General features: G+C 51.1%; 6 protein-coding genes; 3 read left to right on the top strand and 3 right to left on the bottom strand.

Annotated features, from left to right (window-relative positions):
- The first annotated feature begins 5,757 nt into the window (after positions 1–5,757).
- CHC_T00009288001 (Serine/threonine protein kinase) lies at positions 5,758–7,971 on the top strand. XM_005710642.1 is given in 2 exon segments: positions 5,758–7,863; positions 7,864–7,971. 1 exon segment carries the CDS (start codon positions 5,758–5,760, stop codon positions 7,861–7,863), a length of 2,106 nt encoding a protein of 701 aa, XP_005710699.1. The 3' UTR covers positions 7,864–7,971.
- Positions 7,972–8,014: 43 nt separating this feature from the next.
- CHC_T00007182001 (hypothetical protein) lies at positions 8,015–10,321 on the bottom strand. The gene has a single exon (XM_005710641.1). It carries the CDS (start codon positions 10,319–10,321, stop codon positions 8,015–8,017), a length of 2,307 nt encoding a protein of 768 aa, XP_005710698.1.
- Positions 10,322–10,327: 6 nt separating this feature from the next.
- CHC_T00007181001 (hypothetical protein) lies at positions 10,328–10,483 on the bottom strand. The gene has a single exon (XM_005710640.1). The coding sequence runs from the start codon at positions 10,481–10,483 to the stop codon at positions 10,328–10,330; it is 156 nt and encodes a 51-aa protein (XP_005710697.1).
- A 1,297-nt stretch (positions 10,484–11,780) lies between these two features.
- On the top strand, positions 11,781–13,442 carry CHC_T00007180001 (hypothetical protein). Its single transcript, XM_005710639.1, has one exon. The coding sequence runs from the start codon at positions 11,781–11,783 to the stop codon at positions 13,440–13,442; it is 1,662 nt and encodes a 553-aa protein (XP_005710696.1).
- Positions 13,443–15,360: 1,918 nt separating this feature from the next.
- CHC_T00007179001 (hypothetical protein) lies at positions 15,361–16,813 on the top strand. XM_005710638.1 is given in 2 exon segments: positions 15,361–16,311; positions 16,312–16,813. The coding sequence occupies 1 exon segment, from the start codon at positions 15,361–15,363 to the stop codon at positions 16,309–16,311; it is 951 nt and encodes a 316-aa protein (XP_005710695.1). The 3' UTR covers positions 16,312–16,813.
- Positions 16,814–17,832: 1,019 nt separating this feature from the next.
- Positions 17,833–19,189, bottom strand: CHC_T00008948001 (ATP-dependent Clp protease proteolytic subunit). XM_005710637.1 is given in 5 exon segments: positions 17,833–18,069; positions 18,070–18,285; positions 18,409–18,774; positions 18,885–19,094; positions 19,095–19,189. The coding sequence occupies 3 exon segments, from the start codon at positions 19,092–19,094 to the stop codon at positions 18,070–18,072; spliced, it is 792 nt and encodes a 263-aa protein (XP_005710694.1). The 5' UTR covers positions 19,095–19,189; the 3' UTR covers positions 17,833–18,069.
- Between the last annotated feature and the right edge of the window lie 1,611 nt (positions 19,190–20,800).

Below are 20,800 nucleotides of genomic sequence, written 5' to 3'. Positions count from 1 at the left end.
CACAGTCGGGCCCTACAAGAGTGGGCCCAGTTGGGGGAGGATGCGGAGAGAACTCAGAACCTGTTGGCCGTGCCTGTATCAGATCGTTGAAAAACGGCGACGGCTGTGGGGTCTATTTTATTTGTGTGTTTTTTATTTGTTTAAAAAACACACCGCCGCTGGCGACGTTGACAAGGTCATTAGCGCTACTGCAGAGTACTCAATAATCAAAAAAATGCCTTCTCCCACTCTCGGTTGGGGAGGCGACGGCGGCCTTATTTGGGAGTCAAGGAAAGGTGCCCTAATGACAGTGCCCTAATTGGGGTGTTGCCTTGTCTGGGTGGAACCACAGTTTTGAGGTGGGCACTACAATACCCTTATGTAAGCACAGAGTTGACGCTCAACGAGCCCTCTTTCGCGAAAGAGGGTACAAGATCCTGAAAGTACTGAGGTTGTGCGTGAAGTCACGAAAACGCGTGTTTTGGCGGCGTGTTTGCTCATATTTTTTCGGACAACGCGTTTGGCAAAACTCACATTATATCGAAAACTGGGGGCATGTGAGTTTTCCACGAGTTTAACATCCGCCTCAGGCGGATCGCAACAATGCCGGATCGACCCGTCTTGAAGGAAAACGAAGTGGGTTTTCCGTTCTTTTCATCAGCACGAACGAGTCTCAGACTGCACGGGTCGTACCGATATGCGTCATCGCTTCATCTGCGCAGAGTCCATCAACGGACCAAAGCGCCACAGGATCTGCCACAGATGCCGCCGAAGCAACCGCGAAAGATAGACAAGTAGAAGCTTCTAAACAGCGGTCCTCTCTAAACGGCACCCCTCAGCCTGTCAAGAAGACGAAACACATCGCTCTTTCGACTGAGAACTATTCTATCCTTGTGGCGAGCTACAATATTCGCTTCAGCGAGTAATCGCGCAGGTGCATGTGATCCGTCGGGCGGCACAACGTGGTACCAGACTTACGTTTGTTGCGGGCATGCACTTTGCTGGAGGGTCAGTCCACAAAACCCGTGGCGGAATTTTTCGATCTCGGGTTTGCTTTACGTCTAGCGATTTTGTGGGCAATGAAAAAAAAAAAAAAAAAAAAAACAGCGCGTTATTTTACGGGCGACCTTACGGTACCCTCAAAGTTCATTGTTTAAATGGGAACCAGAGCTCACATTTGAAAAATGGTTACATCTACATACAGTAGATGTACAGCATGGTCTTTTTGGCTCTATTCCTTTTTCCTTAAATCAGCCACATGGCAGTTGCCTCACTTTTTACCTAGTGCGAATATTCTTATTCGGTGCAATGAGAAAAAATTCTTTCGAAGCTGCTAGAATGCCTTCAAAGAATTTATGATTATGGGAACTCCAGCGAAAGAGCTGCAGCCGTGTTGAGAGTGAGGAAAATAGGCGTCGTAATGAACTGCCAAAAGACACATCTTGACACGTCTTCTCGAAGCTGTCTTCCTATTCTTGGAAGAGAGTCCGCGACAATGCTCACCATGATGACAGTATTGTTTGCAGTAGGCACGTTGAACTGAGAGAGAACAAATACCCCCAACCGTGGGTTCACGATGGTCTCTGTCATGCCAAAGGCGCTGTACAGACACCTGCCTAAAAGCGGCAAAAGAAGCATTCTCATTGCTATGATAGAAATTGTTGTCTGGATACCAAATTTCTCTGATGGTTGCATTGCATTTTCTTTCTCTTGTAAGTTTGTTTCTCGTTTGTGCTGAATCATTAATGAGCAGTGAGGATGGAAAAGTTGATCATAAGACGTTAAAAAATGAACTAGGAATGGTGTCATGTTGTCAGCGATCGAAAAAACGTTACGAAGGGAGCACTTACAGAAAAGGAACGATATAGTTCAGAGCCCACAATCATGCAGCTTAGTGGGACCACGACTTGGCCGACTGTGTTGATAGATAGTAACAAAGGCTGTAGAGCACCTGTAGGAGATAAAAACGCCTCAGGCACCTTTGGGATCTACGAAGACATGAAGATAGAAATGATCCAAACTATGTTAGGTGTTCTTGAATAAAGTGCTCCTGTTCGTATCAAAAATGCATCCACTCTTTGTCACTTACAAAGGCAAGGCTCGTGGCAAGAAGCACAGTTAGAAACGGAGGCGATAAAAGAGCACGACTAATCGCTTCCTTCAGTCGATTGTCTTCAACAGGTCTGACGTCTTCAGTAGAAAATGTAGCCGTGATATATGAGGGGTTTCCTGCTTCTAGGAGAGATTGCGCTTCACCTGATGGACGATTAGAACTGTCTTCGGCCAACAGAAGGTACTGAAATATGGCTGTCCACTGAGATGCACAAAAAATCCGCCCCAAACCTTGGAGAGCCGTTAGTACTGAAATGCCCACGCGAATATCTGAGTAACTGCATAAAGTAAATATTCATCAAAGCATCTGGACATCATTGCATCATTTTCTAGAACGTACCGCGACAATGTTCACGACTGTCATAAATAAAGATGCATATCCCATCGCCTGCGTGTAGCATTTGTCATCAAATTGCAAGGGAACGAATTCGCTGCAGAGGGACTGCATCACCAAGAGGGGCATCGTGTTGGCATTTCCAAGCACCAAACAGACGAACACTGTTCTTCGAACAGCTTCTTCTTTATCCTTGGCAATGATTCTTGTCAAAGGAAGGGCCAGCATCGAGCTGATTGCAAATACAGTGAGTGCCAAGACAATTGGCACCCATAGCTCTTGCAGCCCTGAAAAGCTTCCACCTGTAGAGCCTGCTTGTTTTACAGCAGTTGAGATTGTGTCGAGCACGGACCCGAACACAAGACATGGAATAAAGAGTTTGTAAAGGGCTACTCAAGAACAATAGTTGTGCAATAAGTTTGAAGCTCTGGGGGGTCAGGATTGAGTCTGTACATGATGAATTGTAAAGAACGCCAGAGTTAGAACCGCATGAGTCCGAAAGCATACCTTTTGAAATATTAGACGAAACCTCTCCCGGAAAATGTCCAAGGGCTGCAAGGACAGCCCCTGCTCCACTGACAGTAAGGAGCTCGACACTACCGCCGATACTCGCCTGCAAAATTCCAGCGGTGGTGGCCATAGCAGTGAAAGTATAAAATGGTTCACTCAGTTGCTGATGAAGGGAAAAGCATTCAGAGTCAAGCAGACATCAGAAGCACACCAGATATTCAACAGAGCGAGACGGAACGGGAACTGTATATTTTAGAAGAACTGGCTGGCGCCACCGGCTTCAGGCATTGCATGAGGGGGGTGGGCCTGATGTATACAGCATATTGTATCCAGTATGCGAGGGTGAGTGGAAGTTGAACATAAAGTGCATGTTCTTGATTGTCCCAGATGCGAGTAGTTCCTGAAGAAGCGAAGAATTCTTACGAAGGCGGATATTCGTCCTTGTCTACAAGAGAGAGGGCTGTGGTCTTCTTATTGGGTGTGTAAACAAGGTTGTCTTCAACACTATTCCTCCACTCATCTACGGCCTGGGGGCCAAGCCCTAATGGAGCGTGATATGTTTCTAGGGTCTTTCGTGTTGGGGAAGGAGACTCTGATGAATTATAAGTTACGGGCCCGGAGGAATGCCTAATTATGCCGTACTGGAACAGTTTATGAACAGTAGATCTACGCCTGTCAACTTGTCATGTTTTTTTTGAGTGGCTTGGGGGGTTTGGGGGAGTTAAATGACGTCACAGTGAATTCCACCTTTTTGGCATGGCGCATTAACGAAAGTTAGATTGCGCTGGGAAGTTGAATCAATTGACGCGGCCCAGTGCTTCAGAGGGATTGAGCCAGCACAGCACAGTGTTGCCCCACAGACCCCGCCCTTTCCTTTTTTTTTTGTTCTTGTGAGAGGCATTGTGACACGAGCAGATTGCGTTCCTGTATCATTTTCCTGAGCTCTTGCTACCCTTTCTCCATCACTGCCGTCGCGATGCTTTCTCAAATCTGTCTTTAAACAGCCTTGCTCAAGACTTCTACTGCTTTGGCCAAGGACACTGCAACTAAATGAAATTTGTATCGTGCAAAACACGGTCTTCTATGTTGTATTTAATTTGGCAAAGGGGTCTAACCACATGTCTGAGCGGTATTTCTCTGGAAGTCAGAGTTTTGTTCAGTGTTGAAACGGCTTCGCACGACATATTGAACACTTATGAAAACCTGAACGCCTTAGACTGCCACGTTCATGGGTAAAAAAGAAAGAAGCCCAGGGGACTCCCTGTCCTTCAGACAGCAGAGTCGTTCCAGAAGACGAAACATTCCGTTCACAGGTAATACAATTCCCGGTTCAGAACAAACACTGCAGCTGTGCACAGTGCGCGTGTGGGAAGGGCAACTCTGCGACGCAGAGGGCAAGAGAGTACATACTGAAGTGTACAAGTGGCATGCCACGATGATGATATACTGTTAGAGTGCTATTTTCTGGATGCACCCAGTACTGGGTGCATCCAGAAAATAACACTGTATAAGGGACACCTGGACGCCTGTTTTGAAGCAGATGGACATAGCCAACAGGAATTGTTTGTTGCATTTTATTTGAAGATTTTCTGCCGAAAATGCAGAAAGCTGGAAGTCGATACTCCCTTCAAAAAATTCGGCGCTAGCGCACACTGTGCTGCAGGCAAGTATCGTCTCGCTTCACCCACCGTAATTGACAACGCTATACATCTTCACGTTCGGCCGTCGTGGGCTGTGATCGTTCCTCTTGGCCTTGATCTCGGCCTTGATGGACCCTTGGGTCTTTCATATATATCGATACCTGCACAGTTTGCGGAGCATCGACGACACTCAAACAAATGACTCCAAAACTCGTTTCGCATGCGGTGGAGGTCCCCGGACCATCTGCCTTAATAGATATGTAAGGAAACCGCGGCACTCTGTACTGGTAAACTCGTCCAGGGGGCAGGTGCTTTCACACCTCTTGACCGTATGGCAACGCCGTGCTGATCAACAAACCTTTGACTGACTGCTCTCTACGAATCCAACTCTCGCATTTCGACATGGACAGCAGCGCCACCCAAGCTGGGCCTTCAGGCTCGGACCGAACTGAGAGAAGAGTTGCGTCACAAGCTATGCAGATTGTTGTAGATCGTGCGATGCACAAGAAATATGCAAGGATGATTAGTCTGGTGGAGGAATGGTACGGAAAGGAAAACATGAAAAAGTGGTACATCAATCATTGTAATGCCATCATCAGGAAGAATAGCTCTCTGGATAATGAAGGTATAGCCAGAAAACTAAGAACCTCCCATTTTGATTCCTCTCTATGGGTGCTTTTCTCAGAGAAAGACTGTATGCTCATTGTAAGTTGTTTAAAATGGATTCAAACCCAGGACCAGTAGAATATCTTCTTCATTGTGGGATATTTGGGTACTTTCTTGGTTTCTGAACTAGCCTTCAATAAAGCATATTTGTTCTCTCTTGGGATTAGGGGTTACCGCAGCAGTTATCCAAGTTTTGGGCACAGTCCTCCTCGCAGCTGCAATTCATGAATTGCAGCTACGCGTCAGGACTTCGGCAATATGGACCTTATACTCTCCTGTCGTACACGTATGCATATGTGTAGGGGTAATACTCCTACTGCCAGAAGGTGCTACAGTGTAGTGTAAACATTGGGATTGCCGGGAAAATCAAAAATTTAAAAACGCCATGGCGCGGGGGGTGCTTCCTCATATTTAAAAATTTGACCGACGCTTGCCCTGGGATGCTCAAAGGCTGCAGTCTGACCCTTTTGAAGGCATCCTAGGTTGTTAGCCGTTTGAGCCGCAGCATCCAATCCCATGCCCTCTTGCTTAAACTTCCTCTCCTCCCCACTGACAACCGCTCTCGCCTGCACCTTCGTGGCTTCCTCTGCAACCCCGCGCTACACCCCCATCGCCACCCCGACTTGCCAGAAGGAGTATTCGCCCATCCGCTTTGCACAACCGTGGTACCTTCCTCACCTTTCTCTGCATGCTTCTCGCATACCTCTCCACCCTATTATGAACTTCCCGGCCGAGAAGGAGAACAGTCCATATAGACATGCTCTGCGTTCCTTCAACTCGTTTCAACCTTTGCAAAAGGGCCATTCACTTCCATTACATGTCGAACAAAACCCCATCGCTCGCTCAAACTTCAGGGAATGCCACGGAGTCAATGACGGGAACGTCCTGTCCAGCATCTCGGCATTGTCGGTCACTCCAGCCCCAAACCACATTACCACATCACCAGCGACATCGGCCATAACTCAACAGAAAAATCTTCCACCTGCTTATACTCCTCGACACCTCGTATCCACTGTCCGTCCCAACGACGCCTCCAAGGAAACGAAAAACATCAAATCTACCCATTTCGCAGCTTCCTCTTCACGTCCAGTGCATGAACAGAGGCTCGCGGATAGGGAACTTCCACGGGGTCCGCGGACAAGGCCCACCAGTTTTTCCCACCCGACCACATCTCTGGCACATCTCACCACAGCGGAAGGGAGAACTGCATCCAAAATTCCAACTCGACCGAGGACTTTCGCTGCAATGACCACCGACGACGCCAACGGACTCGCCCTTTCTTTGGCAAAGATGAAGGACCACTCTTCCATCCCTCAACTCCCGAAGCGTGTTTCCGCGAACGCTTCGATGCATGATGGCACGACAGCCATGAAAAGGGATTGGGCCAGTAAGTCTTCTATTCCAACGCGCCCGTCTAGTTTACAGAGTGACAAAGCGCGGCAAGATTTGGCGCCATCGCACATTCCCAAGCCTACCGCTCGCGTTCAACTAACTGTGTCTACAGTGCCTGCTAAGGCCGCCGTCAGGAATGTCCCGGCAACTTCCGTGTCCACCAAGTTGGCGGTATCCTCTACATCTACCAAGCCCTCCTCGGCAACGTCCCATCGCTTGTCCTCATCCTTCCAGGGAAAAATTCCGACTGCAGCACCAAAGCAAATCCCTGAGACCTACCGACATGCTGGTTCTCCCGCCAAAGACTCCAACCGACAGCACTCAAGAAGACCCCCATCAAGAGTCTACAAGAAGCAACCACTGAATCGGGTAAATGCATGTGTCCCTCCTAGCACAGAGAACACCGACGATCGTCGGCAGTGGACGTTAAATGATTTCAAGCTTATCAAACTCCTCGGAAAGGGTAGATTTGGCAAGGTCTTCAAAGCTAGAGAATTGAAAACCAACTACGTTGTCGCGCTCAAGATTCTCAACAAGGCTCATTTGTTGAAGGAAAAGGCAGAAACTCAGTTACGACGTGAAATCGAAATCCAAAGCGAATTGCGACACCCTAACATACTACGGCTCTACGGATTCTTTTACGACGAGACCCGAATTTACCTGATTCTTGAGTATGCTCCTGGTGGGGAGCTGTACAAACATCTCAAAGATTGTGGAGGGACTTTCGAGGAGCCACAGGTTGCCAGGTACATCCAATCACTTGCGAGTGCGTTACGACATTGCCACGCTAAGGGAGTGATCCATCGCGATCTTAAACCGGAGAACCTTCTACTGGATGGTAACAATGAGCTCAAAATTGCTGACTTTGGATGGAGCGTGCACGCAGTTCGGTCGAATCGCAGAACAACGATGTGTGGCACACTTGACTTTTTAGCCCCGGAAATGTGTGAGGGTCGGGAGTACGACACGACTGTTGACTTGTGGTCCCTTGGTGTCCTTCTGTATGAGATGCTCTACGGTAAGCCACCTTTCGAAGAACCATCTGAGTCTGATACCAAGAAGCGAATCACGCAGGTGGATATTGTTTTTCCCAATGTCGCTGAACATGACGTCAGTGCTCGCGCTCGACACCTCATACGAAGCCTATTGCGGAGAAATCCAAAGAAGCGGCTGTCCTTGAACCATGTACTTTGCCATCCGTGGATACTCAAACACACGAGATCAACGTAGAGAACTAGGTGTCGTTTTTGAAAAATTGTAAAACATCGCAGGCTAGGGTGGATCTTCTCTGCTTACCGATAGGAGATAAATTGACCCCGACCTCAACGGAGGAATGGACGAATGTGTTCCTTTGAGTTGTATTCGAACAATGGAGAAATCCTCATACAACATGCTTTTTATCAGAGACACTTGCTGCTCCTTTCGGAGTCCACAACCGTTCGTTCTCGCGTCGCCACATAATGTATAGGTCCTTCGCGCTTTGAAACGCGGAGAGAGTTGCGTCTCGTTTCTGATTGTCGTGATAGAGCCCATCGTTCTCTCCATCTTTGTTACCGCGGAAACACCTCAAGGCCTCTACGAGCTTTGTTTCTGCGTTGCGCAATGTTGGTAGGCACTCATCCGAAGTCTGTACTACCAACTGGAGCCAGTTCTTGATATTCTCGCGATCACGGACCGCAATCCTCCTCAATCTGATCGAGTTATGCGATACAGCCTGCAACAGTAACCGGAGTATAGCTGCCCTTACATACGGCAAAACATGTGGCACACCACGCAGGGCGACTGAGCTTGCGCTTAGCTGAACAGTCTTACGTCCATCTCGCAAAGATACATCAGCCACGGTGACAGTAAAATGAGCTCCTAGGGGTGTCTCAAATGAAGCCGAAGGCTCTGTGAAGGAAAGAGCCTCCCTGACATCGCGAGGAGAAAAAGGAACCTCGAAGCGAGAGATTGTTGGGTACCCTCGTTGCTTTTCTACAATTGAAGGGTTCAGTAGACCCATGACTTGGGGAGAGGAAAGCAATTCATGACTTGTATCTTTGATATCTGTGTTCCGGGATGGCCTTGAAAGACGTAAAATGTCAAGCGTGAAATTCTCAAGCAGAGGAACTTCGATATCGACATGATCTTCTGAAAGCGCAAAAGCGACAGGATGGTGGAAGGCAAGTGCCACCGAAACGTTAAATGGGGCGTGCGAATCAATGATCACAGGAAATGAAACAGACTGAACCGCTCCTGGGGCTACCTTCTTCAGTGGGTAACTCATTACCCTCCTCACTTGAGTATTCCCATCGATCGTGCGTTTGTTGCTGTTGATCGCGTGTGACACATTCATTTCGTTGTATTGTTTGAAGTCTCTGTCCGTGAAGACCCCCACCCTCAGCATCCAGCCATCTCCTAAAGTAACGCTAGTTTCGTTCCTGAAGGAGACAGTGGCAAAAACTTCTCGTCCAAGCAAAGGATTAGGAAGTTGAAGCCGCGGTGAAGCTGTTGCAGACGAAAGATCCACAGCAATCTTGCATGAGGCTTTCCTGCCGAAACAGCCTTTTGACACGCTGTTCCTTTCCTTCCATTCACTAACAAAGATCAGGGCTACATTGTAAGAGGATATGAGTTCTTCAATGCTTTTACATTCTGACTCATACAGCTTCTCGCGTTCCCCCAGTGTTTCAATACCACGCAAGAGATTTCTGAAGGTCGAGGATTGGTCCTCGTCGGTCACGTAGTTACTTATCGTGGTCAACCTCCTCTTGCTGTCAAGATCAATTCTCATAGTCGAATTTTCTCGATCAAAGGCGAAGCTCGTTCTTCGACCAGTGCTGATCTCCTCGATCGTGAGGCTGTTTACGGTGGCCTCGACAATAACAACACTGTAAGGTGTGAGCTTGTTGGACCCTCCCTTCAAGACGAAACGAGACACGCTGAGGGTTCCATGCTTGCCAGGAAAAAGAACAATCCCAGCGCGAAAGCAGCCAAGAACAACGAAAAAGTCATTTCCGCGGCTTGGCGTCTGCCAAACTGGAGTCTGGTTCATATTTGCGACCTCCCTAAGTCCCGAGCCTTCAGTCATATGGTTGTGGACATAAAAATAACTAGAGCCAGGTACTACTCGAACTGAACCCGTGGCAGCAGTCACAATCAAGGCTGGTGAGCTAAAGCCTGGTTGGACAATGGCATTCCGCAATGGACCTTCCCTCACCACTTGCACAAGTGCCACTCCATCTGTGGAACCTTGCCAGGTTAGAGAGCACGGTTTCGAAACCAGACCGTCATGCGCACCAACCCTTGTGTATCCCCGTGTCGCAAATACCTCAATAACGCAGTTGCAACGCTCTTGAGGCGGCCCAGAGGAGCACGATTTAGCATTGGCCGTGCTGATGGAGTATAAATCTCCAATATCAAGAGAACAAGCGTGGTCAGATTGAACAGCAGCATGCTTTTTGACGCTTTCGAACCGACCCGAGAGGAAGTGCTCTTCAAGATGTATTGTTGAAGCTGTCTCTCGCTCAAGCCTCACTCGACGGAGGTATCCGTGTGATGAAGCCAGCCAAATCCAGTTTACTCCTCCACGGGCGCAAGTCGCAGCTCCGACGATTGCATGCTCATCCAATTTCGACAAGTGCAGGACGAAAAAGCCGTTGGGTACCCAGGTGTGGACGATTCGTTCGTTGATAACACGAACGACCATTGTTCTTCACGTATTTTGCCGCTGCTCCGCTGCAACAACTTCACATCTTTCAATTGAAAATCCAATGTGAATTGGGGTCAGGGAAGAAAGCGGTCTCTGTAGTCGAGCAGCTCCCGCTTCGGGATGTTGAGCCGCATGTCGCACGATCAACTGGTCGAGCATGCTCTGTACTGTACACAGTATCTGCCTTGTGTATGTTCCCTGAATCTGTTTTCGTGCTTACAGTACAGTATGTGAAATGTCAGTAGCCTCTCTGAATCTACTTTGGTTTGGTCCAATCAGGCATGCTTTCTGGCATACCACAGGTTTCGGTCCATCACAAGTGGAGGTTTGGGTCTCGGGGACCGTGTGCTTGCTGCACCGTAAAAGAGTTGTTTTAAGGAGGGTAACTTTTAGTACAACTCAGAGAAGCTGCCAAAGCTATACTAGTAAAATCAGCTCAACTAAATGTATTAAATTGGTGAGCACTTGGAATTTTGTAGCCGATTCATGAGGAAATGATGAAAGGTTTTCAAGAAACTGCACTACATGATACTGTGAAAACATTGTTTATATACCAATACAATTGTGCGAATGTTACTTCTTTTCAGCTTTTATGTCCACAGTTTCTATTTTTCTTTCGTTGGTTGACTCCTTTAAAAGGCTTCTGAACGTAGAACCGAATAGAAAGAACTCTATGCAATGTTTCTATGCTTCTGTGATAAAATTAGCTTAAACAAATTTTTTACTGTAAGGCGACCTTTTCTTTTGAACAGCTTTATGTGCATTAACGAATTAGGTCTCGCCAGAATCGACGAGCAAGTGCTTTATCTGTAGTGATGGCCTTCTAGTCGCAAAACAGATGTGAAATCGCATTTGTTGTCGTCTAGAAAAAATAAAAAAAACTTGGTCCTCATATGTATGACGACTAACGGTCCGATAGACAGTAGGATACTGCATGTGATTACTTCGCCATTTGTGCCTACAGTATTTTAGTTGGGGGCAGTATTCTTCAATTGTGACGTTGAGGATAAATCCACGCGTACAGTTAGGGCGAAAATAATCAGCTGACAAAAGAATGCCCAAGAGAAGTGTGTTTGGGATTGGGAACAAAGTGAGCCTTTGTTTCAGAGTAGACTGATTGCTCCGGAGTGGTCTATCCAATTAAAACGTGAAAACACAAAGCGCGGATACAAGCTACAATGTTTTATGATCCAAGTTGTGACTACGGTGCGCAGGTACGGAAATGGGTTTAGAACGGCTTCTTCTTTCAGGAATTTATAAATGAATTTATGCACTTGAAAAAAAAATGTCAAGGATCCTGCTCTTCACAACTTTCAAACAACCGCTGAGATACGAGTGATAAAACGCCAGATTCCGCGCAAGTCTAAACCTGGCATTTGCAAACACATTATACAAGTGCGTATGGTGCCAGGTGGAGGGGGTCAGTAAGGCGGGTATTGGAGCAGCGACATTTGTCATGTCTTCCAAGCGCGATCTTCTGTCGACAAGACCTGGTGAAGCACTCAAACTTCGATCATCAGCAGAGAGAAAATTTAGGCTCGTCTTGTCAGTTGCAATAGTCGCCATCTTGGTCGCCGTGTTTTATACGTTGCTCCGCACCTCTCTTTTCATTCTCGCACAGCAGACAACTGTTTTTCGGGTCGTAAACCGCATTCAGTCCAAGTGGCGACCTCCCTACCTGGATATTTGGACCTTAACGGCACAGTCAAACTTATCGCAGCTGAGTCAGGAGTTTTCTGATGCTCATGAGATGCACCCTCAAATTGCTGAAGAGCAGCATGATTACGCTGGAAACAAAATGGTACTCGTTTTGGACTTCTGGGAAAGGATGATTAATGTGCAATCAGGTCTTAGAAGACTGGTCCAAATTGGTGTTGACTCTGGATTCTCGGTAGTTGAACCGTTCGTCTATGAGTCCAAAGTCTCTTTGAAATACGCGTTTCCAGAACACTTCATGGACCGCAACTTGACCCCTCAAACGGCAGCCCTCTATTTCAAGACGGATGACCTGTACATCACAAACAGATATATCTCGCACAAGCAGTTCAGAGATAAGATTCTGCTCCGTCCCAAGAATCGAGGGAGCTTGGTACAAGGAAGCACAGTACCACCGCAAGAGGATAGAGATATGCCTCCTCAATATCTCATTCAGGCCATTGTGTTCATCAATTGGAACAAAAGAAAGCCCAGCAACGACACCCACCCAGGCAACAGCCGTCGACCCTTCTACTGGTGTGACCACAAAATGAAGAACGTGCGTTTGCGCAAGTCGTCATACGGACACTTGGTAAGCAGAGACATTCATGTTCAGCGTGCGCTCTGCTTGTCTTCGATTGCAACGGTGGCTCCCGCTCGCTTTGGGCCGCGACTTTTTCAGGAGATGTTTTCCTTTGTGAAGAATGGGACAACGCATTTTCCACGGCGATGTGAAAGATGCGTGACTTTGGCTTTCACGAATTATAGAAAACATGCATTCACTGGTTTTGTGTCCCACACGGGAGCTATGCCTTTCAAGCAAAAGACTCCGCCCCTCGAAGTTGGGTCTGTCCCGCAAGCGCTGGCGGGGAGGATCCGAAAAGAATTGCTCAGAGATAGGCCTTACCTCGCGCTACAACTGAGGACTGGAAAGCCTTTTGTTCTCCTCGATCGATACGAGAGAGACCTTGTGTCCAAAGGCGTGAATATTACTAGGCATGACTCATTTAAATCGTGGCTTGGAAATTGCACTAGAAAGTTGGTTGCCAAGGCGCGAGACGGGGCAAAAGAACTGGGGCCCCGTGCAGTCTTTTATATTGCTTCGGACATGTACAATGATGGTTGGAAGGGCGGCGAGATGTGCCCTCAAACCGTGAGAGAAGCACTGAATAAGGCCAAATCCTTCTTGGACAAGGAACTAAAGCACGTCAGCTGGTTCAATCCAGTTGATTTCGGAATCAAGCAAGACGCGATGGGTATTTCAGGTTTGGCAGACGCCGCCATGTGCCTGAAAGCGGATCGCTTCATGTATGCAGTGCCTTCCAATTTCGGGCGATGGGTTCATGAGCAGAGGGCACCCAAGAACCAAGCTTCAGGTACAACGAGGGTGGATTGTAGAGATCCAAGGTTTGTTGGAGAATAGTAGGCGGCCTGAACAAATTCCACAGTAGCGGGGCTAGATCTTCAATCGACATAGCAGTGGGAGAATCTAAGGCGCCTCGGCAGAGAACAGAAAATTCGCGATTAAGAGTGGCATCGTTCCCTGAGTGGTTCTGTCGTTCTCTGTATGGATCCCCCGGTCAAGCACCATCTGGATTGCTGAGGAAAAACACTTCCGGTGATGATTCGAACAGGAGGATGAATTTCTTCTCACGAGAAATTGGTCGATTGATGCAAGTAGAGCGGTCAGATAGACACCTGAGGCACCACTTGTCGTTTCTCGTGGGGCACTCGGGCAGGCGCAAGAACCATCACGAGCTGGCTACAAAACCTGGGATGCGTGGCTAGCGCTCGCGGATGACTGCTCGAGGCATCATATGAAGAGAGCAACTTCTCAGGACTGCTTGCAAGGTGATCTTATAAGCCTGGTGCCAGACGAAAGACTAGTAACAGGCGCTTCTCTGTGGGCCTAGCGATACTGCATAAAGTTTAGATCCGGATGCTTGACGTGCATGTATTTGCCATGAACTAGAAAAGCCCTTGGAAAGCGCTCTAAGAGCTGCTGCTCTCCCATATTTGCAAGTCCAATATGCGCGATAAGTTCTGTGGCCTGGAAACGATGAGCAACCTCCTGAAAGACAGCTACGTTGCGCATGGCAAGCCTATATTGTGCCATGGCCACATCGAAAGCAGCAGTGCCATACGCGTCCCTGGTGAGTTGGCGAAAACGGTCGAAGCAGGGGTCACCAAGAGCGTAAATACCGTTGCCGTTGAGATGTCGTTGATACCTTGATCGAAACGGCTCTAGGCCAACATTAAAGCGTGGGGTGAAGCGCATAAGGCTACTGCGCATCCAAAACGGGCCCCATTCCGTTTCATTAAGGGCTGCGTGGAGCCAGTCGGGACGGATGGGCCATGTATCTGGCTCGAAGAAGAGCATGTGTCTAAAGCGACCTCGACCGAACACTCGAAAAGCAGCCTCCCATTGGGCGTTGCTTCCCGCGGTGTGGACAAGGTTTCGGATGGGGTCGAGCCAGTAGGAGTTGCGAGTCTCGCGGGCGGAGAGGCCAGCGGACTGAAAGTAGATGTCTGAAAAGCAGCGCGCGATGGGGGCCGTAGCTGGGCCGGCGGAGGCGATGGTGCGAAGCAATGTGACGGAATGGGCAACGGCGGGATGGGTTAGCGGGCGATCGAAAAAGAAAACGAGGGCGGGTTTCTGAGAGGGGGCATGGCGGCACGGGGGGAAGCGATCGTCGGCCCAGCGGGAGAGAGTCCAGTTAAGGCGGGGGAGCTGGGTGGCGATGAGGGGGATGACGTAGGCCACGGGGAGAGCGTAGTTGCGGGAGGGGCATGGGGTGTAAAGGGAGGGGTCGACGGTGGGCGGGGAGAAGGATAGGGTCCAGCGCAGCCAATGGAGGGTAAAAGAATCGGTGGTTAGGCAGAGGTACAGGATGGAGAAGAGCAAAAGAAGGGCGGACGCAGAGATGGATCGGGGGGCGGAGCGAAATCTGCGGGGGCGGAAGAGAGAGGAGATGAAGGTGGCCATGGAGCGGGCAGGGCGAACGGGTTTTGATGCTAGCCGTGATGGGGTCACGATTGGCATTGCATTTTTGTCAGGGATAGGACGCGGCATCAGAGAGGAAAAGGGGAGGTCTAAGGGGACCGCGGACTGAAGATTCGGTAGGTTAGCATTGAAGGGAGGCAAGGCGGACGGGAAGAAACGGCAGTAGTGGTGAGGGTGAGGGTGAGAACGGAACGTATACAACACAGGGAAGAAGAAGAATGGCACTACGAATGACAAAGGAGACTACAGAAACTCCTACACGGCGACCACGTGTTGTCGTCATACACGTGGTGGCTGAACTGTAGAATACGTGCCGCGCTGGATTCGAACTTGACGCATGTGCTGCACGCAGCAAAACTCTCGCATGGTGTGCGTGGACGCCAACAGGGACAGCGCATGTGACATGGTTTTCCTATTCAAACCAAATCTCGCCCGCCCAGTTGCACGACGCCAAGTGCCGTTGTCATCCGAATATTCCCACACCAATCAACACGGGCCGCGCAAAGCCTCCTTCCGCCAACCATGTGACCGCGACCTCTCATTCCCCCAAACCTCCCGTCCTCCACCATCCCCTCGCCATTATAAAGTTCCCCCCCTCTCTCCCGCCCACCTTACCGTCGCTGGTGCTGTCACCCACCTCCCCCCTCGCCCCTCCCCCATGGGCGGCAGCTCCTCTCACCGCCGACGCAACCGTCGCTTCTCTTCTCGTCGCCGTACCCCCCACGAAGCCGCCTCCCCCTCCACCGAGCTCTCGTTCGACCACCTCGCCATCACCAATGGCGTTGGTTACAACTTGCTGCTCAAGTCCGGCTGGCAACCGGGCTCCCCTCTTTCGCAGTCTCCGCCTCTGCACCGCGAGCCGCTACCGCTGCGCGTAAAGCACGGCCGCGGTGGTCTCGGCGCTTACCCCACGGTGCCTGCCTCTGACCCCGTCGATATCCCGCAGCCAGCCTCCGACAGTCACCTCAACTTGCCGCTCGGTGACCCCTTGGGCTCGCTGCTTTCCGACCCGCTCCGCCCGAGATGCCGCTTCGATGACGCCCATGTCGTGCCGAGCTTGCGCGCCCTGCGCAAGCATGAGCTCACGTGCCCGGCCAATCCCAGTCGCGGCTCGCCGGTCGTCGACGCGCTCATGGCCAGCATGAGCTTGGCCCACTCGGAAGACGAGGAGGAGGAGGAAGATGATGATGACATGTCAGATATCTCGAGCGAGAGTGACACGGAGAGCGAGAGCGAAAGCGAGGAGGAGACTTGCAGGGGGATAGGGTTTGAGAGGCTCGCTATGTAATGAGCATTGGTTTTGACTTGCTCGAATCGATACTATGGCAGGGAGCTGCCTACTTTCCCAACATCATTTTTTATGGACTTTTTCATCCCACGCAAGGATGAAAGAGGAACGGGAAGTCGGCCAGCGTTTTGCGACCTGTCTTGTAAAATGGCAATCCTTTTCTATATTTCCCTGCCCTTTCTCTAGTAAGCAGCTGTGAGTAGTGGGCTTCCTCACTGTCTCACGGTCGTCGTGAGATAGTACAAAGGGCGAGCAAAGTCAGCGTTCGTCTACCGGGCGCAGTTTCCACTGCCTCCCATGTACATCTTCAAAGGAGCACGCGCAGGTGGAACCGCAATACCCCGAGCTCTTGCCTGTTCTCTGTGGACGTCCGCAACCGCCGGATAGCACCCTATGTATTTACTGTAATTAATATCACTGTACGGCTGTACACGTGTCTATATTTACAGTAGGGCATATCTTCCCACTGCCAACGTGTTGCTTACACAAGCATTGTTTTTTTTTTGTTGACCAATCGAGACACCGCGTCCACGTGGGGAAAAGATCCCCAAGCGGACCATGTCTGTCCCGCCGTATTCTTAGGTTGCACAAAGTGGGCCTCCCTACGTGTCACACATTCCCGCCATCCTCATCCTCTCGCCCCATTCCCCAACACCACTCTGTCCTCCCCCACCTGCAAGACGTTCGCAACCAACCCCCTCACCGTCCGTCCGGTCAGCTTTTCTCCTCCGTTCCCTCCCCATCCCCCCAAAGTCCCTGCCCATCCCCTCGCCCTTCTCCCCATTCCAAAATGTCTTCGGCTCCCTTCCTCGACACCGCCCACCCCCGAATCTTCCTCGTCCATACCGTCCTTGCCGTCCTCGCCTGGGCTTTTCTGGCGCCGCTCGGCCACATTCTCTCCCGCCTCACCAAGCCCGACTCCCCCACCCGTGCATTCACGTTCCACCGCTGCCTCATGATCCTCGCCTCCCTCCTCACCATTCTCCTCTCCCTCATTGCCGCCATCTTCTCCTCAGACAACACCCCGCTCGTCCACAGCGTCCTCGGCGTCGCATTGCTTCTTCTTACTACGCTGCAGGCTACTATGGGTACTCTCAGACCTAAGGAGAAGACCGGTGCCCATAGGATACTTTGGAGACTGGCTCATAGAGTTGTTGGGGGCGCCACTATTGCCTTGGGCGCGTTTTTGGTCCATCATTCGCTCATCGTGTTTCAGCTCGACGGGTGGGTGAGTATCCTCGTCAACGGGCTCTTGTTAATCATGGCGTGCGGCTTCGTCGCTGTGCATGTTTTTGTTGACAAGGGTGCGGGCGGCGAGCAGCAAGGGTACCTCCCAGTTGCACACCAAGATGATGTGGGTGTTGATAGACAACTTGCACAGCCAGTATAGAGAAGGGGAACAAGAAGTTGAAGCCTGACTGCGACCTGATGATGCTGTTCTGGTCTCCTATGTGTGACCCAGAACGATTCCCTCGACGCGTGCTACATTTTTCGCCAGCTTCGTTGTCTCTGCACTTCAGGTTTTTCTAACTCGCCATCTATGCAGTGCACACAGGGTCACATTTAACAAAGCAACTGAAGCACACAAAACGCATGTACAAAAACGACCTCAACGTTCCCACATAAAACCTCTCTCAGACCTCGCTCCCAAAACGTAGCGCCAAGTGCGCAACTTGGGGAGCACTCAGATCTGGCTCGCACCCCAGCGCGCCACCCTGCTAGAACATATACCCACGCGTCCATTCCGTTGACCAGCATCTACACTGCTTGGCTCGTTCCCTCGATCACGCGGTCGATCAGTCCATATTCCAGGGCCTCTTGGGCGCTCATAAAGTTATCTCGGTCCATGTCCTTTAGCAGCTGCTCATATTTCTGACCCGTCATCCGCGCATACTCGTGCGTTAGATTCTCCCGGATGCGAAGGATTTGCTGTGCCTCTACTTGAATATCCGACGCTTGCCCTTGTGCTCCGCCCTAAAAATTATTATTGTCACATATGCAGTATGTTAGTTTTCAACGTTGCAGTTCTCAACGTTGCTCGCATCGCCTAAGGGGAACAGGTCTCTCCCGCTTATGAAAACGAGAATCGCTACTTACCATCGGCTGATGAATCATAATCCTCGAGTGGACCAGGGCCAACCTCTTCCCCTTCTCCCCCCCGCCAAGCAAAAACGAAGCCATGGATGCCGCCAAGCCGACATTGATCGTCACGATTTCTGACTTGATGTGCTGCATTGTGTCGTAAATGGCCATACCAGCGATGACGGAGCCGCCGGGCGAGTTGATGTACAAATAAATTGGCTTGGTGTTATCCTCCGACTCGAGATACAACATGACGGCAATGATCTGGTTGGCGATTTCGTCGTCGATCTCCTGACCAAGGAAAATGATCCGCTCCCGATACAGGCGGTTGTAGATGTCGACCCAGTCAGCTTGCGGTGCACCGGGCACGCGGAAGAGCACCTGCGACATTTCAAACGAGCAAAACAAGCATGCGTGTTAGAACAAGAGTCTCGCCAAGTATCCGCGGGCTACAAACACAGTTTCAGAACCAGGCGTGAACGGAAAGGTACCTTTGGAACACCGATGGGCATCATAGTCCACCGGCCAAGCGGCTTTTCCTGGCATGGGGCAGCGACGGCGCGCTCCGTACGCGCGAAGAAGGACAGCGGACGGCCGGAGCCGAGGAAGGCCGAGGGCTGGCGTGGGGAGCAGGCCGGGGCGTAAGCGCGAGTGCGCGGAAGGACGGAGGCGCCGGCAACGAAGGCGGTCGAATTCTTCATGGTGGGGCGGCGCGGAGGATGGTGTGGAGACAGTGGGGACACGGACGGGGGTGGAGCGGTGAATCGGGAAGTGGTAGGCAGGGTGCAGGTTGGGGCGGCGATGACAGAGGTGGGGGTCCGAAATTGGACAGTGCGAAATTGGACAGTCCGTGTTTGAGCTCGTGCGTCGCGGAGGCCGAGTGGTTGGAAAAGTGATCGATGACCAATCGCGCGGCTACAGTGTGTCTGATTAGAGCTGTTTTGCTGCAGTCGAATTTACAGTACCGCCTCTCCCCAGGATGTGATTGCTGCGGCACATAGAAAGCATTGTGTCTCTCCAGGCTGGAGCCAGACGCGGCATCTCACAGGGTAGCACCTAACACTCCCTCACACCTGCTGCTTGTTTCTTTCAGGGAGACGCGTCTACGCCCCTTGGTAGTGTGGAAAGCACGGCGTCAGGGACTTGGGTGCGCGACAAAAGGGAGTATGACACACAGTGCTCCACAAGCCAGGTGTTTATAAGTTAGTTATACTCACGCGCTGATCCGCTGATCTCTGTCCCCTGCGCACACACGCGCACTCGTCAGCCCTTTTCCTCCATCTCTAGCGACGAAGAGCTTTGCCGCTTCTCCAGCAGTGTCTCGCCGAAGCTCTCATCCCCCTCTTCCTCCTCAGCAAACAGCTTCGACTTGCCCGCGCTCTCCGAGGCGGCGCGGTTCGCGGCTTTCGCAGCGGCAGCCTTTGCGAGGGCGAACCAAAAGCTCGCGACGGCGCCGAGGGCGACGCCGACCCAGCCCGCGGAGGAGATTTTGGCGTCAAACAACACGGCGCCGAGAATGACGACGACGACCTTGTTGGCGGCGCCCACAAATGAAAGCGTGCTACCGGAGGCGGTCTGAATGACCCAGAACACGGAGGCGCCGATTCCCGCGGCGAGGATGCACGACAGTAAGAAGAGGAAGCGAAAGCGTAAGGAGGTTTGCAGAAACTCGTGGAAGAAGGCTGGAATTTCGGCGGTGGCAATGGCCATGGGAAAAATGAAGTTGCAAGCAATGAGGTTGCTGTGTAGGGTCTTGCGAAGTGGGGAGAAGGAATTTGTGAGGCAGAATCGCAGCGAGACGACGTAGGCGATGTTCATGAAGACGTTGAGGGAGGCCCAGAGGTAGCCGACGGCGTTGAACTCGATATCATGGAAAAAGGTGACGGCGTTTGCAGACAGGATGAGGGCCATGGCGCCATAGGTGGCGGCGGTGACGCTGTCGCCGAAGACCAGGCGCTCGGTAAGGGCGACGCCCATGGGGGCCAGGGACTTGAGGACGGTGAGGACGGGGAGGGAGATGTGGCGCAGCGCGCAGGCATTGGTGAAGATGAAGGCGGTGAAAAAGGCGCAGGGGACGAAGAGCTGGCGCAGCAGGGAGAGGTGGAGGAGGGGCTGCGACGAGGAGGTAGCCGAGTAGTAGACCAGGAGCAGGAGAGTGACGATGACGCTCTGGATGCCGAGAAGCGTCCAGGGGAAGTCGAGACGGGCCTCGGAGAAAATGGCCTTATTGGCGAGCGTGAGCAGGACGGAGCACACGGCGTAAGAGAGGCAGGCGAGTACGGCTTGAGGTGGCGAGCGGGCGAGGAGTGGGACGCGCATTGGGGAGACTGGTAGGGGGGAGGAGGGTGGGGGGAAGATAGGGTGTTGGGCAAGCCTGAGCAAGGTTTCGGGAAAGAGGGGGGGAGAG

This window comes from Chondrus crispus, genomic scaffold, assembly GCF_000350225.1.
Source record: "Chondrus crispus Stackhouse genomic scaffold, scaffold_64, whole genome shotgun sequence".
NCBI classification, from domain to species: domain Eukaryota; phylum Rhodophyta; class Florideophyceae; order Gigartinales; family Gigartinaceae; genus Chondrus; species Chondrus crispus.
The sequence above is the reverse complement of the archived record's forward strand: the minus strand, read 5'-3'. Positions and strand labels throughout refer to the sequence as shown.